The sequence below is a fragment of the Nannobrachium achirus genome (genome assembly GCF_963921795.1).
Source record: "Nannobrachium achirus genome assembly, chromosome: 9".
Lineage (NCBI taxonomy): Eukaryota > Metazoa > Chordata > Actinopteri > Myctophiformes > Myctophidae > Nannobrachium > Nannobrachium achirus.
This window is the reverse complement of record NC_137818.1, coordinates 30,265,834-30,282,953: the sequence shown is the minus strand read 5'-3', so window position 1 is coordinate 30,282,953 and position 17,120 is coordinate 30,265,834. Positions and strand designations below refer to the sequence as shown.

Genomic DNA, 17,120 nt, shown 5'->3' with positions numbered 1-17,120 from the left:
CGTCCAACCTAGACACAGGATCTAAATGTCTCAATAGAAGAGCTGGGAGACCAAATACAACCATTCCAATTGTATAATAATAAATTACATTTTATTCTCACACACACACACACACACACACACACACACACACACACACACACACACACACACACACACACACACACATGTGCGCGCGTATTTTTTGCATATGCTTTTTGTCAATCCGAACTAAAGGTAAATGATTAATCACAATAAGCCTCTGTGATACACCACACATGGCATGCCATATGGCAGCCATTTTGCTCTTCATACTTGGGTAATTGGTTCGGCTTTCTGTCATTCATAGCACGTGGCATGCGATCGGAGAATGGGGTACACGTCAAGCAAACAGAATGAATATGACAACATCTGGAATTGTGTGGTCTGTCTTCTGATGTACATTAGAACTCAGTATACAGTACAGTACATAGTAGAAGCCATTTCTTGCCATTTTCTTGCAAATCCCTCTGGGAAGTGATATACAGTATGATCAAAGATAACTGAAAGACAGTTCCCCAATTCAATAGGCAAAAGGAATTGTGAAAGAAAAGTGAATAATATGCATAGGGTTTGCGGCTGTGTGCATGAGAAACAGAAAACTACAAAGCAACAACTGTCATTATAGATTTTCAACTTAATCCAGGCGAGACATGAATTCATACATAGAGTGCCTTAAGAGATCCTCACGTGTGGATTCCACACGATACAAACAAGTGACTAAGTATTATCCTTCAGGGCATCATTGTAGGCCACTTTAATACTCTGCATGCTACAGTTCTTGTATGAGTACCACAAGAAAGCTGTATACATGGGAGTGCAAAATGCTTTAAACACATACTGAACCTGTGAATCAGCACATAGGCATAAAGTTGGTGCGGCACTGTCTAGACTCTAGACAGAGTCTAGAGATATCTCTATCATCATGGAGATTATCAGTAAAAATGTGTCCAAGGTACTTGATTTCCAGTACAGAGACAACTGTCACATAAGTGAATGGCTGGAAGGCAGATTTCTTGTCCTCATGGCTTCTCACTATCATGATGACACTACTCTATTTGACATTGTAAATTATCGTCACTGTCGGGCAGAAACCTCGTATCTCCAAGTTTCACATTTGTACTGTCACACAACGCCTCGCAACGAACGGTTTTGGACATACAAGGTTTCCACCCGACAGCAACGTTATGTCATGATCATTGCCATGATCATTGCCATGAGCACACTTTCAACACACTAGGCTAACGCGGACCAGTTCGTGTAGGCAGATCGGCGGGCGCGGCGAGTCTCACCGCAAGTCTCCGACCAATAGCATGTGTTCTCCTCCCCCCTCCCCCCTCTGCTGCTCTGCTCAGCACAGAGAACGCTGCTGCGTCATGACGTCAACACATTCGGTGTGACGTTCTCTGCACTCTTATTGGTTAGGGAAATTCTACACTTCCTCCAGCAGTGATCATAACGCGATCGCCCAGGCTTCGCCTGGGTTTCCGAGGCTACACTTTCAATAGCTGCAGTAACCCTCCACTGTGTGGACTCAGAACGTCCAGGTCATCAGTGTACATAGGGTGATTGATGCTAAAGAAGTGTGTGAAATTTGTTTTTGTGCAAGCTCCATCATTTCTGTTGTTTTCAGAAATAAAAAGAAGGGGGGACAGGGCAAGAAATTAGACGAAAATCAAACACTAGTGAAAAAGATAGCTACATTATATAGGCTTACACATAGAATAATCTAACAGTATGTACATATGGTTAGACAGAAGGTGCAAAAGAGTATCAACACATTGTACATGAGATTAAAGTGCAAAGAGAGTATGAGTTCATGTCAGGTTCAACCACATAGTCCACAAGGAGCAGTAACTTCCACAGGTTCAATCCACATGGTAGATCCACAGGGAAAAGTAAAGCCCATGGCCTTTCACAGGTCACATCCACTTGGTAGATCCATGCAGAAAAAGTACTTTCTAAGTAAGTTTTAAAACTAGGAATTTAACAGAACTCTCCATATCAAATTGAGAGAAGTACAGTTATTATTTCTACACTTGGCCAGTGGCCACAGACAGGCAGCAGACAGCGCTTATCCCTCAAGGGTGGTGTATGTTGACCTGTATGTTTCACTACACTTTGCTCTAATAGCAAAAGGCACCAATGAGACTCCCCTGATATACCAGACTGTTTGTTCACAAAGGAAATGCTCTAGGACAGTGGTTCCCACATTTTTTCAGGTCAAGACCCAAAAGAGAAATCAGATGTTTGCCCGGGACCCAAACTAGTAAAAAATAACAGATCTACAAGCTTTGTGAGCTTGTAGATCGGCTATTTTCACTACTTCTTAATTATTATTATTTTATTTATGGAATTTCTTAGATTTGTTTGTTTGTTTGTTTTAAAATGTAGAAAATTATAACTATTTTCAATTATATAATATAAAAAAAAACGAAAAGTATATATTTTTAAATATACAAAAAGAAAATGGGATTTATACTCGAATCGTGACCCATAAAAATGCCAGGGAAACAGTGCTCTAGAAAACTCTAGAAAGCTGGGGAAAGGATAGAGGTTAAAGAAAAGACGTAATAAAATGAAAGAGATAGAAGCAATGAGATAACACAGCGAATTAATGATGCTTGCAATGTACGTAAAGGGAATAGAGGTTGTCCCAAAATGAATACAGTGCAGAGGTTAGTCCAGAGCAGCAAACTAGAAGCAGTGCTCTTCGGGGCACAGGTTTCCGCCAGGTCAGGAAACCTGGAAAGTCAACCTTCTGGTGGTGCTATAACAGACCAACGTGAAAAGGGTGGCATTTGTTCCTTGACCTAGTGGGATTGTTTCAATTTCACAAAAATCGCATGTTCATGATTTGAGGCATTTTGTTCAAAATGGACCAAACCAAATGCAAACTTAGCCGATTAGGATGGAATATGGAAAATCGTACAGATCCATGTTGATCACATGACTACAGGAATACAGTCTACCAGACAGACGAACGGACGGACGGACGGACGGACGGACGGACGGACGGACGGGGTGCACTTGCAAATTAATTACGTCCTTGTCCGTTTTATGCCCATATATGGAGATCCCTGTCCCGATGTCATCAATATTAAGCGCATATCTGGGAATGCCCATATTTTGTAATGCATGTTCTGACATCACATTGTTGACTATCATGCAGGGGTCTCCATATATGGGTAACTGGTCCGATATACATCACTGGTCCAATATATATCACTGGCGAGATGGCCAAGAATTGGCGCAAGGTCGCATGTCGCCCTGAGGTGTCTTACTAGTACAGGTTTTGTGGGGGCTTCATCTGCCTATAGCTACAGTATAACCACTGAATTGCTTTGAAGAGCTAAATGGCAGTATGACTGACAGCTTCCATACCTTAATTCTAATGCATCGCCATGCTTTTTTCTCCTCCTTTCTATAAAATGCGCACACAGCCGGAGCTAACCGCAGAAATCAACCGAGACATTCAAATAAAGGCACCGTGCCATCTCAACAATTCCCCATTGTCAGCCCAAGCAGTCCAACTCAATGCTGATTAATGAGGCAGGGTCAGAGTCTCCCCAGGAGAAATGCACTATTATCTGCGATACAATGCTGGGCGGCATTTCTGAATGGACCTGGAGTCAGGAGAGGCAATCAGCGTTAATCACAACGAAGGAGCACACTCTTTGATCTCGGCTTCCCACTGCCTCCTCCGTCGGTCTGTCTATCTTGGAGAGCAGGCGAGGCAAATCGTAGTGCAGTGTACTGTAGTTAGATTGTGTTTAGTTTCTTTTCAAGGTCTTTGCTCTCACAATCACTGTACTCATGAATAAAATATGCCTGAAGGTGTTTGGTCAGCCCTTTGTGATGCTGCCTGCAGATTGACGAAACAAACAGTGGATGTGCTGAGTGGAGACCCTGAAATCTCCATTGATTGACATCATATATAGCCTAATAATATATTGACTGAATCAGAGTGGAGATGAGGATGAGGATGATGATGATTGTTGTTGTAATGGTGCTCAGTATTCAGTATTATGCTCATACTGTACGTGACAATTGTTACACAACTGCTCCCTTATCTCCCTTATGTATCGATTTTATGGAACCCAAATCCCTTAATGTGTGGTTAGTGAAGCCATTTAGTAAACTACTGCATCAGAGTTTGCCTTGTGTGCAAAGTGCAAAGCAATTTCACTATAATGTAGGTAAAATCTTTTAAAATACCTAAACTTTGTTTCTGTGATTGAAATTGAATTTTGTAAGTCCTGTGCATCTAAGCCTTAAACAAGAAAGATGACTAGTGTACTTGGGAAATTATTTTCAACATGATAGTAGATATTTTATTCCTGATATTTGCCATCCATCACTTCAATTCAAGTCTCAGAATGTATTAATTCTTAATTCAGTTTAGTCCAGCATGTCTAGGCAAACGCCGTCGCGCTGGCTATTTCTACATGAGGAGATGAGTTGTCTAGCTTGACTTGATTTTGAACCCATTTCCATTGCATCGGTGGAAGCAGATTTAAAAAGAAAACTATTTTTTTTGAGACGCCACAGTTCACTGAGCCATGTTGCTTCCCAGGTGAGAGCTCAGGCAGAAAGCAGAGAGAGACCTGGGTAATTGCAGCACTCCACTGGACAGATGGACAGGATTAGGCCTCTAAGCCAAAAGTACTTAAATGTTACGGCAACTCTATGGGAGTCCTTGAGAGATGGAGAAAGTGTGGGAGTTAGTGAGGTAGGAGACAGCTAGCCTTCATTATGGGGCCAGCAGTGAATTTATTGTGAGTTTTGAATTCCTGCTAACCAGCATCCTTTTCCATGTGTGTCCGTTTCAGCACCCAGATTCACTTTACAGTGGCCATTGATTTCACTGCATCGAATGGTGAGTTCTCTAAATAACACAATTTGTAGGCTGATGTATGACTATGCCATTTTCCATGAACCGAAGTCAGGATTTATGGGTCTTTCTTGCTGAATATTATCTTTACAGTGTGAGTTATGGATTTGTGTTGTACAAAATGGCACACTGAGAATGAATGGTATTCCCCAAATACTTAAACCATTGTACTTTGTTCAACGTACTGGTTACCAGTCTGTTTTAGGATTGACTTAAAGATTTTACTAAATCGATTATAAGACACTTAACGGCCCAGCCCCTAATTACACCTTTGAGTTATTAAACCTTTACTGCTGTTTTTTTTTTTTTTTTTTTGCTCTCCAATACATTTATTGACAATGTTTCAGACCTAGGCTCTTTGCGAGGTCAAAAGAGTTTAACTTGCCTTAGAGTCTAGGCTTGAACTGCTGAACTGAGTATGTGAGTGTGTCGGTTCTATTATTTTTCTATTGTTTTTTTTTTAAGAATATGTTTATTATAATTTTTAAACATACAATATATAAACAACAAACATAACGTACTGTATGAGAAAGAAGACAAACAGGAAAGCAAAACAGCAACACAACAACAGAACAGTGGAGTGTAACATACACGTACATGTGAGGTATTCACAAGGAATACAGTCCATTATAATATGGACTGTATTTCTTGCCAATCAACATTATCGATATGCCAAAATCTTTCTCCCATGACTGTTTGGCAGCCTGGGAGTTTAAGGAAGAGTTGGAATTCAATGCTTGGTAGAAAATAGAGATAAGGTTTTTAGTAAATCGAAGAGAAAGAGTCCTTTCCACATGCGAAGCTGGAGAGAGGGCGAGATCATTTAGCGACCTACAACTGGGTTGCAACCTGGTCGGTAGTTTTCACCGACTGGGTTGCTAAATCTACCGACTGGGTCGCTAAATATACCGACTGGGTTGCTAAATCTACCGACTGGGTCGCTAAATTTACCGACTGGGTCGCTAAATCTACCGAATGGGTCGCTAAATCTACCGACTGGGTCGCTAAATCTACCGACTGGGTTGCTAAATCTACCGACTGGGTCGCTTAATTTACCGACTGGGTCGCTAAATCTACCGACTGGGTCGCTAAATTTACCGACTGGGTCGCTAAATCTACCGACTGGGTCGCTAAATCTACCGACTGGGTCGCTAAATCTACCGACAGGGTCGCTTATCCACCGACCGGGCTGCTAACCCTAACCCTAACCCTAACCCAAACCCAAACCCTAACCCTAACCCTAACCCTAAATCACCGACCGGGTCGCTAACGCTAAATCTACCGACTGGGTTGCTAAATCTACCGACTGGGTCGCTAAATCTACCGACTGGGTTGCTAAATCTACCGACTGGGTCGCTAAATCTACCGACTGGGTCGCTAAATCTACCGACTGGGTCGGTAAACCGACTGGGTTGCTAAATCTACCGACCGGGCCACTAAATCACACCGCTAAATCACAGACTGGGTCGCTAAATCTACCGACTGGGTCGCTAAATCTACTGACTGGGTTGCTAAATCTACCGACTGGGTCGGTAAATCACCGACTGGGTCGCTAAATCTACCGACTGGGTCGCTAAATCTACCGAACGGGCCGCTAAATCACTGACCTGGCCCGGTCGGTGATTTTGCAGCCCGGTTGGTAGATTTAGCGACCCGGTCGGTAAATCTAGCGACCTGTTCGGTAGATTTAGCAACCCAGTCGGTAAATTTAGCGACCCAGTCGGTAGATTTAGCAACCCAGTCGGTAGATTTAGCGACCCAGTCGGTAGATTAGCGACCCAGTCGGTAGATTTAGCGACCCAGTCGGTAGATTTAGCGACCCAGTCGGTAGATTAGCGACCCAGTCGGTAGATTTAGCGACCCAGTCGGTAGATTTAGCGACCCAGTCGGTGAAAACTACCGACCAGGTTGCAACCCAGTTGTAGGTCGCTAAATGATCTCGCCCCTACTGCGAAGCTGACTGCTGGTTGTTCTTGAGTTAAGGCTGAATACAAAGGTTGGCAGCCTGTGCCTTTACTGTAAGAACCGCTCGGACTTTCATGGAACAACCTGCCTGAGGAGCTCAGGCTTACTAGATCATTGTCTCTCAGTGTCTCTCATATTTTATGTTATTATATTTTTCTATTGCAAAATTTCCTTTCCTTTATTTCTTCAGTTTTATGTAAAGCACGTAACCTTGTTTTCACAAGTAGGCCGGCCTACTTCATAAATAGTTAATATTATTATTATGAATTCTATTCATACTATACCACCATTACTTTAACTTACGTTTGGTCTCAGAATATCATATATCTTTGCATTTACTGTGCTGTAGCCATCATTCCGTACTCCACTTTTACAGCATAGTAAAGTATTTTTTGGAGCTGCCGGTTTAACCTAATGCCTTACTTTACTGTCTAACTCTTCCTGTCTTGAAAGGCAATCCATCCCAATCCACTTCACTCCACTACATGAATCCCTACCAGATGAATGCCTACGCCATGGCCCTGAAGGCCGTGGGAGAGATCATCCAGGACTATGACAGTGATAAGATGTTTCCCGCCCTGGGCTTTGGAGCTAAGCTTCCTCCTGATGGGAGGGTCTCCCATGAATTCCCCCTGGTAACTATCAGCTCGGGAGCTGCTTGATCGGCTGTTAGAATCCCTCATCAAACAGTCAAGGCCTGATTACGCAGCTTAGACTTTTCAGTGAAGTGAGGCCGAATTTGCATGAATATTTTATGCATTCCCTGTGGAGTTTGCCTTTTGCATGTGGCTTGTTTTATGTTTTTTTTATGTTTATTCCGATGTGCGGGTAAGACGGTGGTTACTACCGTATGTGCATTGATGTCATGGATGCATCTGTATGTTTTTGGGTGAATGATGGTGCACCTTAGATAGGCCTATGAATAATTTAAAAGGAATTTCATCTTCCTTTTTTATAGTGTAAATTACGGTCTGTAAGCCTGACGGATTCTTAAATTAATTTGACTTCTCCCAGCTAGCTAATGTCCTCTGGCTGCTGTACAGTACGCTTAACGAGGGCCATATCTACAGGGTATTGTCTCCATCATGTCGTGTTCCCATGAAAATGTACTTTAGCATCAAGACTAATATTGTAAGATCATTTCTACCTCATTCTCTATTCCCTATGACTTGGAAATGCAGGGTTTAAACCTAAGTTAAAATATTTGTTGTAGCTGGATATGGCATGTAACCAAATCATCATTTTATTAATTGGTTTTCACGTCTTGATTTTGTTTCTTCATAGAACGGTAACATTGAGAACCCGTACTGCAATGGAATGGAGGGTATTCTGGAAGCTTACCACCAAAGCCTTAAGACTGTTCAGCTGTATGGACCAACCAACTTCGCTCCAGTTGTTAACCACGTAGCAAGGTATACCTATCTGGCTATCACACCTCATCCTGGTGCTACTGCTTTCCTCCACCTTTTCTCTCTATTCTTGGCTGAAAGTCAGCCCTGAAGACAACCTTCAGTGAGTAGACAAGCTATTAGCGGAATTACAACAGTGAGTGATGGTTGCTCTGTCAATTTAGCTGAGCTAATGAAGGTAAAGTAAACAATCAGCTGTCTAGCAGAGATGAATGTAACTGGTCAGACATTTATGGCACCGGACATTTTCTAATCGAGGTGCTACGGTACAATACTTTGGCGTTTTGACATTGAGTGGAACAGTATAACTTACCCAGTGATGATTAGTGTAAGGTAATATAAAACTGAAATAAATATTACTATGCAAAAAATAGTATATACAGTATTACATCAAAAAAGTTGGATTCAGTTCTAAAAGGAGATGGCTAAACAGGTGGTGTTGTAGTACATACCGGTACTGCTCTTGATTCCAAGTAATAAATAATATAATATTATTACTTTTTTAAGAAGTAATGTGTTAAGTAACATATTACTCTCCTGAGTAATATTGCCCAACACTAGAGTGGAATAACAACCTCCATGTCTGGATTGGAGTGGGATAGAGGAGGCTGATGGGATGATTCAAAATCAGGCAGTAAACTACGATGCTTTTCATCGCTGTGTTGATCAGACACCATTCAACCGATGAGTCACTTTATTATTACTATACTGTAAGTGGTTGTTGACATGCTTTTCACTTGCTGTCATCACAAATAGTACAATTTAACAAAATTAGCTCAGGGTAAATAGGCAGTGTCAATGCAGCGTAAAAATGGAAAGCCCAAGCAACTTGCTTTTGCTAAACACGTTCACCATGCATACTTTCACTTCCATAGATGAAGACAGTTGCACAATGATGCAGTCTACCACAATCGACTCTGTGCATAACTGTAGTCCCAGGTTTCCTGAAGGTGGCATATACAGTAATTTCCTGTTCCGGTTCAGTGTGCCTTACCACAGTTGTTCAGGGTTTATTTTAATGAATAGACAGATCCCCAGTCTGTAAATCAGATGTATGATATATTGACCTGGCAGGCTGGCACCTACCTGTTAAGGTATGGTTAAGACTGTCTAAGACCGCCTAAATTATGCATTTTTATTGTAAATTATAGCTGAGGTTGTATTGGCTGAAAGACATATTTATACTGAAAATAACTGATTATCAAGGGATTTCACTTGGAAATATGTCCATTTCTGCAATTGAACAATGTACAATGTACGATGAAGTATGAATTAGTTGTAATGTTTGTTTATGCAGACCTTCTCTACATTCCTTTGTCAATGACCCACTGTGATTTTTGATTAAAATGTCAAACATGCGAGAGTCTGACCTTGGCTTAGAGCCGTAGACAATAACATGCCACTCAGTTTCCCTTCTTTGTCCCTTACCAAGTCTGGTCAATTGAGTGCTGGGCAATCAATAACTTGCTATGAAAGAATATGACTATACAGTGCCACTTGCATAAACACATTAGTAAATTATTCATAGTGCGGCCGGCCAGCAATGAGCAATTGAATCCAGGCCACCCAGTCTCTGATGGGTTATTATTGTGTCTGGATGAGCCAGTGAGACTTGAATACACAACACATTGTGTGTGCATGTCTATAGAAGTGTTGATCAAGAAGTGACTGTTTGTGCCCAAGGCACAACAATGGCCAAGTCAAAATTTCAAAGCACAGCTGTTTTCATGCCAAAGTGGTTCAAATAAAAAAAAAATGGTGTGTAGAATTTGACTCTGTATTGGGAAATGAGTGCACACGAAGTACTGATATAGTACATTAAACATAATTGTTGCAATACTAATGTATGGTTGTCCCAAAGCCCTCTGTTCGGGAAACACTGCTCCACAGCATATGAATGCATGTGCCGCTTCGCTCAATTTGGACTGCTTGGTGCTGTCTTAACTCCATACTCTACTCAATGTCCTTTCTTAGCTATGCAGCGGCTGTACAGGATGGCTCTCAGTACTTTGTGCTGCTGATCATCACTGATGGCGTCATATCAGACATGGCCCAGACCAAGGAAGCCATTGTAAATGTGAGTTCCCATCTAAACCTAAAAGGGGTTCAATCTCCCCCAGCCTTTCTCTCTTTTTCTGTCTGTCTGTCTGTCTGTTTCTCTCTCTCTCTCTCTCTCTCTCTCTCTCTCTCTCTCTCGCTCTCTCTCTCTCTCTCTCTGCAGGGCATCTTTAGTGCTTTTAACTTACTATGGCACTGTTCTTGCCAGCCTCCCCTTCAGGCAAAAAAAATCAATCTTTGTTAAGTTTACGGTTATAGAAGTCAGTAGCACTAGATTAGAGGAGGATTTATGTGATGTTTTCTGCTCTGTTTATACTGTTTCGTTTCCCCCCTGAAGCTCTGTTTGGTATTTTTGGAGCTGTGTGCAGCTCCCTATACGTGGCTGTGTGGGTCTGTGTGTGTGTCTGTCTGTCTGTGTGTCTGTATGTAGCCTGACTTCGGCGCGTAACTAGTGCCGCACCATTTACGCCACTCGCGCAATATATACATCAAAATGTGCGGCTCGGCCGGGAATGGTGTTCTATTACCTTTCGTTCCGATCCGCCTTACCATGCCGACGTAATCGGCAAAAAACGACGCTTAATTGTCCCCATTGACTTATAATGGGACAATGCAAGAAATCACTTTCAAGTATTTTTCTCTCGTAAACCATAGGAGCTACAGTTTCAAACCTCGGAGAGGAGATTCATAATGATTTTAAGAATGAATCGAAAAATAATTCAAAATCACTCATAAATCACTCGGCCTCATGGTGGCGCTATAACGGCCCACTTTACGTTTTGCCCCGTAACTCTTGAACCGTAGATCGGAAAATTAAAATTCTTTTTCCCTGGATTCCTTGGGTCAAGACGCATCTCCCCATATAGGCCACGCCCATTTGCGCCAGGATTGATTTTCCGCCATCTTGAATTTTCTCCAAAACACACTTTTTGCTCCTTTTCCTACATATTTTCTTCAAATGTCACAAAAATCGGTACACATGATCTACACACACACACACACACACACACACACACACACACACACACACACACACACACACACACACAGCTCCACTTCACACGGGTGTGATTTTTTTACATTGGACTGCCACAGTGGACCAGCCTTATAAACACGAATGTCCCTTGACTGACTGACTGACTGACTGACTGGCTGGCTGGCTGGCTGACTGACTGACTGACTGACTGACTGACTGACTGACTGATGAACTGCTTACACCACAAACTGGCCAATTGCGGACCAATTGTCCCTCCGGGCTATGTGAAGAGAGCGAGACAGAGAGAGAGGGGAGGGGGGGGGAGGGTCAGTATCTTGGTCAGTATCATGTCTGTATCATGGTCAGTATCTTGGTCAGTATCATGTCTGTATATCATAGTCAGTATCATGGTCATGTCAGCATGATGGTTAGTATCTTGGTCAGTATCATGTCAGTATCATGGTCAGTGTCTTGATCAGTATTATGTCAGTAATGTCTATATCATAGTCAGTATCATGGTCATGTCAGTATCATGGTTAGTAGTCTATCATGGTCAGTATTATGCCAGTATCATGGTCATTATCATGGTCAGTATCATGGCCATTATCATGTCAGTTTCATGGTCAGTATCATGGTCAGTATCATGCCAGTATCATGGTCAGTATCATGTCAGTATCATGGCCATTATCATGTCAGTATCATGGTCAGTATCATGTCAGTATAATGGTCAGTATCATGGCCATACGATATACCATCCATTCCTATTCATCGGAAGGAAAATGAAAACTTGTTTTGAAGAACAAATATGTTTTTTTTGTAACATTATTTCCTTATATTAATGTTATATTATCATTCAAATATTAGAGTTTATTAAAGTGTAATTTAGTAATTATTTGGGGCCCTACTTGCAATATCCTCAAGACCCACAGGTTGAAAGTCACTGATATAAGACTGCCATCAAACTGCCAGGAGAACCATTGGATAAACCCACAGCAGACTGGGTTTAAAGGGAATAATCGTTGGAGGAACCCACAGCAGACTGGGTTTAAAGGGAATTTGCGACTGTTAGTCAAACCATTAGAACAGCCACACCTTCCTTTTAAGATCTTGTCTGCTGCTCTAAGCTGCCATCACTGGCCTGTAACCTCTGACCTGGACCCGGCTGCTCTCTCCTTTTGTCACCATAGAGCGAAGGACTGAATGACCTGTTTTAGATGGCATGCAACCATTTGCTTATGCTGATGAAAACAAAGATATGGAGATATGCTCTTTGTGTTGCAGCGTTCTTTCTTGTTTTCTTGCTGTGTTTATGTGTTTTTTTGTAGATACAGTAGCATCAAAGCAAACATCTGTTGGGAGTATTGCGAGAACCGCTGATAGCCAAAACAGTTCTTTCCTGTTTGCCTTAGTCCTGCACACCTTGGCCTTCACTGCCAAAAATATCTAGTTGTTTAGCATGACAGCCTTTGGGGTAAATAAAGGCTCAAATGCTCCGCTTTGATGTTATTCTTTCTTTCCCACAGTTTCCAGACAGGACTGTAAATCATGATGTAGGAGTTCTGTCTCCCTGGCTCAGTTGTCCAAAACAGAGCAATTGCAGCCACATAATGTATTTGGCTCTGCTCTTAGACCGGCTCTGGGTTGATAAATTATCCCTCTTGCTTGGACAGTGCATGAGACTGACCTGAAATGAAACTGAAATATGAAATGTATGGACCTAAGGGGCTCTGATGAACAAAGGTGATTATGAGAGGAATGTATGCCAGAGGGTTCTTGACCTGTGAAGTAGGAGGAATGAGAGAGTTGAGTGGTGAGAGAATCCCAGGCAATGTACTGTAACAAATGTTGCAAACTAAATAATGTAGGCCTGCACACTTTATATGAATGTGATGTGGTGTTTATAGGCAAGGATGCTGAGGCATGTATGTTCCAGAGAGATATAATGTAATCCGTATTAGTTGTACATGTTATTATACGTGTCAAACTGATAGCATCCAGCAGTTTTGGAGAGAGAAAGATGTTGAGAGATAGGTAGATACAAGGAGGAAAGTAGGAAAGAGAAACAGAAAGAAATGGGGTAGAGATAGAAATAATGTGTGGTGAGAGAGGCAGATAAAGACTAATGGAGAGAGAGAGAGAGAGAGAGAGAGAGAGAGAGAGAGAGAGAGAGAGAGAGAGAGAGAGAGAGAGAGAGAGAGAGAACTGTAGACCTTCTACAGTAAGTCTGTTTACTCTTATCTGTGACAGTCTTATTCCCTTGGGAGGTTTTCCAGGAAGGCTGCCCTACTTTGGCCCCTTTCCGCGTGTTTTTCTACCGCAAACATACTGATTATTCATTCATGCCAGCTCTTTTGCATCCTCACCCTGATGCAGCAGCCTATACAGTATGTTGAGGAGATCTAATCAATACACAATGAAGCGGAGTGGAGATCTAATCAGTAGGCCACACAATGAACCGGAGAGTGAGTCATAATGTGTATGTTTATCATTTCTTTTCACATAAATATTGTGGATCGTTATTATCTGTTAATGCACATCACTGTTTGCCATAATGTAGTATTGATAAATATGTGAAACCCCTTGCTTGTTTGCCATGAGCAAACCATGAATAAGTTATACAGGAGCGTGTGACGGGTGTATGTGGAAGTAGCCATGTTTTATGCATATTTGACAAACCATGCACTCATGTTGGTACATTTTGTCTTTTACTTTCGAATTGGTTTGTACAGATGAAGCCGTCTAACCTCATGTAACGTTTTAGAATTTGACATTATGTATTGTGCCAACCTAGATATCTTTCTAATGTTCCACAATTTGTTGGCATTAACTGTGAAGCCCCAAGGGTCCTCTGAATTGAATAATGCAGTTCCTCCATTCTCCAGAGAACCCTGCTGTATATTGACACATGTCACTGCTGTACTGTAATGATCTGTTTATGCTAGCTGTCAAACTGGAACAGGATTATTGCATTTTCTTTTCTTTTAATGTGTGTTAAATCCTTTTTCTTTGTACTATTACTTTGGGAGAACTGACATACTCTACTGACATTATTGAGATTCTTACCTCCAGCTATTCAATGACTGTGTTCCTTTCCTTCGTGACAGGCGGCCAGGCTCCCCATGTCTATCATCATTGTTGGAGTTGGCCAAGCTGAGTTTGATGGTGAGATGGCTTTTTTTTTAAATTCCAATTCAGTTCATATGATTATTGTACTAGTTTAACCACTTTCAACCTGGCGTCCCTATTTTGGGCATATTATTATTGTCAAAATATTTCATTAATGTTCAAGCATTGTCAAACATTTTCAAAAATGGTGAACATAACAGATCTAAAAGCTTACAACACATTGTGATGTGACGCATTGTGAGCTTGAAGATTGTCTATATTCGCTATGTTCTTTTTAGTTTTTCCAATTTAGCAAATGGGGGCTACATCCAGATGGCTATTTGAGGGTTTGGCAGTTAAAATGTTGGGAAGCCTGTCTTGCACTAAGTCATATTTAATGATAACATGAATATGAATGATTCTCTGCGTGTGAGATTCACTATGGACTTGGGAAATAGTTTACATGAATTAATATGACCTTTGTAGCTATGGTGGAGTTGGACGGCGATGACATCAGGATCTCTTCACGAGGAAAGCTAGCAGAGAGAGACATTGTACAGGTGAAAAACCTCTGCTGTTTTCTCTCTATGTCTTTTTCTTCTTCCTTTTTTAATGTTCAGATCTCTAAAGGTAGTGAGAGAGAATGCCATGGGGAAACGTTTTGTCGTTGATTGTGTGTGTGTGTGTGTGTGTGTGTGTGTGTGTGTGTGTGTGTGTGTGTGTGTGCGTGTGCGTGTGCGTGCGCGTGTGCGTGCGCGTGTGCCTGTTTTCCTGCGTGATTGTGTAGAAGCCCTCCATGCACTATAATAATCGCAGTATCATGTTGATGCCAAAGGGGCAACTCATTTATACCAAGTCAGTACCGAGTACCATGTTGACACAGATGTAATGGTGGCCTGATGTCCATTTCGACTCAATAAAAATGTTGACATTGAAAATAAGGCAGGCACTCCTTGAGCCCCGTGAGGCGTCAGCCGGTCAATATACAGTATACAGTTCTATGGCAGGACCATGTATGAGAAGCTGGAGGGATTTTAATTTGAAATGATGGATACAGTTACACAAGTAGCATTGACATATCCAGCGTCCAGTCTTTTCTAATCTAAAAAGGCACACATGGTGCCCATGATTTTCTTTTTAATTAGTTAATTTCATACAGTAGTGTCCCAATAGTAAACATTGCAATAAAAAAGGATTTGTAAATCATGTCCTCCTCAATTTCATCCATGTTGTCCCAGTTTGTGCCATTCAGAGACTACATGGACCGTACGGGTAACCACGTGCTAAGCATGGCCAGGCTGGCGAAGGACGTACTGGCTGAAATCCCAGACCAGCTCATCTCTTACATGAAAGGCAGAGCCATTAAGCCCTCCCTCATTCCGCCAGCCTGCTCACCTGACGACGACACCCAGACCACGCCCATCTGAGCCACACCCAGGCTACACCCATCTGAACCACACCCATCTGAACCACACCCATATGAACTACACCCATCTGAGCCCCACAGGAGACAGGGAAGAGAGGAGAGGGAAGAACGGGAGCCCGGTGGATTCTTCTGCCTTCGCCCGCCCTTCTCTCAGAGGACATGGAAATGCTTCAAAGGCTTTTCGTAAATATTCATCCAGTCACACTCAACAGAACCAATGAGACTCCATTTAAGGTTTGGAGCAAGACAGCTTGGAAGGAGGGGGAGGGTGTGTGTGGAAAGATACAGGAGCCTAATGTGAAAGGAGGTCTTAATTGTTTGCTGTCAAACCTGTCAAAGTGGTGATTCAATGGATAGAAAGCGTGCTGTTTGAAAGTATATAGTAGAATGTGCTAGTGTGTGTTTGTGGATATGATGCCCATTATGGAGTCGGCGTGTGTTGAACTAGGAAATCACTTGTATGCCAATTGTATTTATTTATTTATAGAGGAAATCATTTATTTATTTGTTCAGGGAGTCGAGTAATATTTTTACCCTGTAGTTTTCCATTGTTTGTGAAAATAACTGTTTCTAGTTTGATAACTGTATTATAAAAGCATGCGATGAAACCTATCTATCCAGGGGTTTATGAATCGTTGTCACTGAACAGCAATTTCTCACTGTATTCATTGTGTATAGGAGCAGCTATGAGCTATCGCTGTTACAGATTTTCCCAACACTACATAGTTATAATATTTATATAAACAGAACAATGCACTAATTCCTGTCCAAACTAAGAAGCACAAAGATCATAATGTTGACAAACTTACAAACAACTACTACAATTAAAAAGAATGGAAAGGATTACATAGTTATGCTGAACATGTGTGATGCCTATTGGAACACTTGCCAATTCAATTATGCTATATCTGTTGTACCTGTTTTCTTTGCTGATGGTGCAGTTACACATTATCATCACGTGGAAGCCAGATACATGCAGAGATGTTTTGCATGGTCCTTCACGTATCTCAAGAATCCTTCGACCGCTCAACTTCAAACTTGGCATGTGTATCGTAGATGGACAGAGGGAGTGCAGTGCCTGATTTGAAGTTAGTCAGAAAAGCGGTTCTCCAAAAATATCTACAGGAGAGATCCACAAGTCCCCATATATTGAGATCTCTGACATCATCAATATGATGTCATTACACTGACGTCATACTGGCCTCCAAGTATTATGATAAAGAGTACTGCACTACGGTAAGTACTCTGACAAGGGGTACAACGGGTATG

At 41.8% G+C, this 17,120-nt stretch overlaps 1 protein-coding gene across 1 annotated transcript in view; it reads left to right on the top strand.

Annotated features, from left to right (window-relative positions):
• cpne5a (copine Va) overlaps window positions 1–15,852 on the top strand; it is a gene marked incomplete at its 3' end in the record, with an annotated part of 99,603 nt that extends 83,751 nt beyond the window's left edge. The window contains exons 14-20 of the mRNA XM_080733956.1: window positions 4,851–4,897; window positions 7,331–7,512; window positions 8,162–8,289; window positions 10,261–10,363; window positions 14,425–14,482; window positions 14,912–14,985; window positions 15,664–15,852. Of these exons, the coding sequence (XP_080590082.1) occupies window positions 4,851–4,897; window positions 7,331–7,512; window positions 8,162–8,289; window positions 10,261–10,363; window positions 14,425–14,482; window positions 14,912–14,985; window positions 15,664–15,852 (781 nt within the window). The remainder of the gene's footprint in view (window positions 1–4,850; window positions 4,898–7,330; window positions 7,513–8,161; window positions 8,290–10,260; window positions 10,364–14,424; window positions 14,483–14,911; window positions 14,986–15,663) is intronic.
• Between the last annotated feature and the right edge of the window lie 1,268 nt (window positions 15,853–17,120).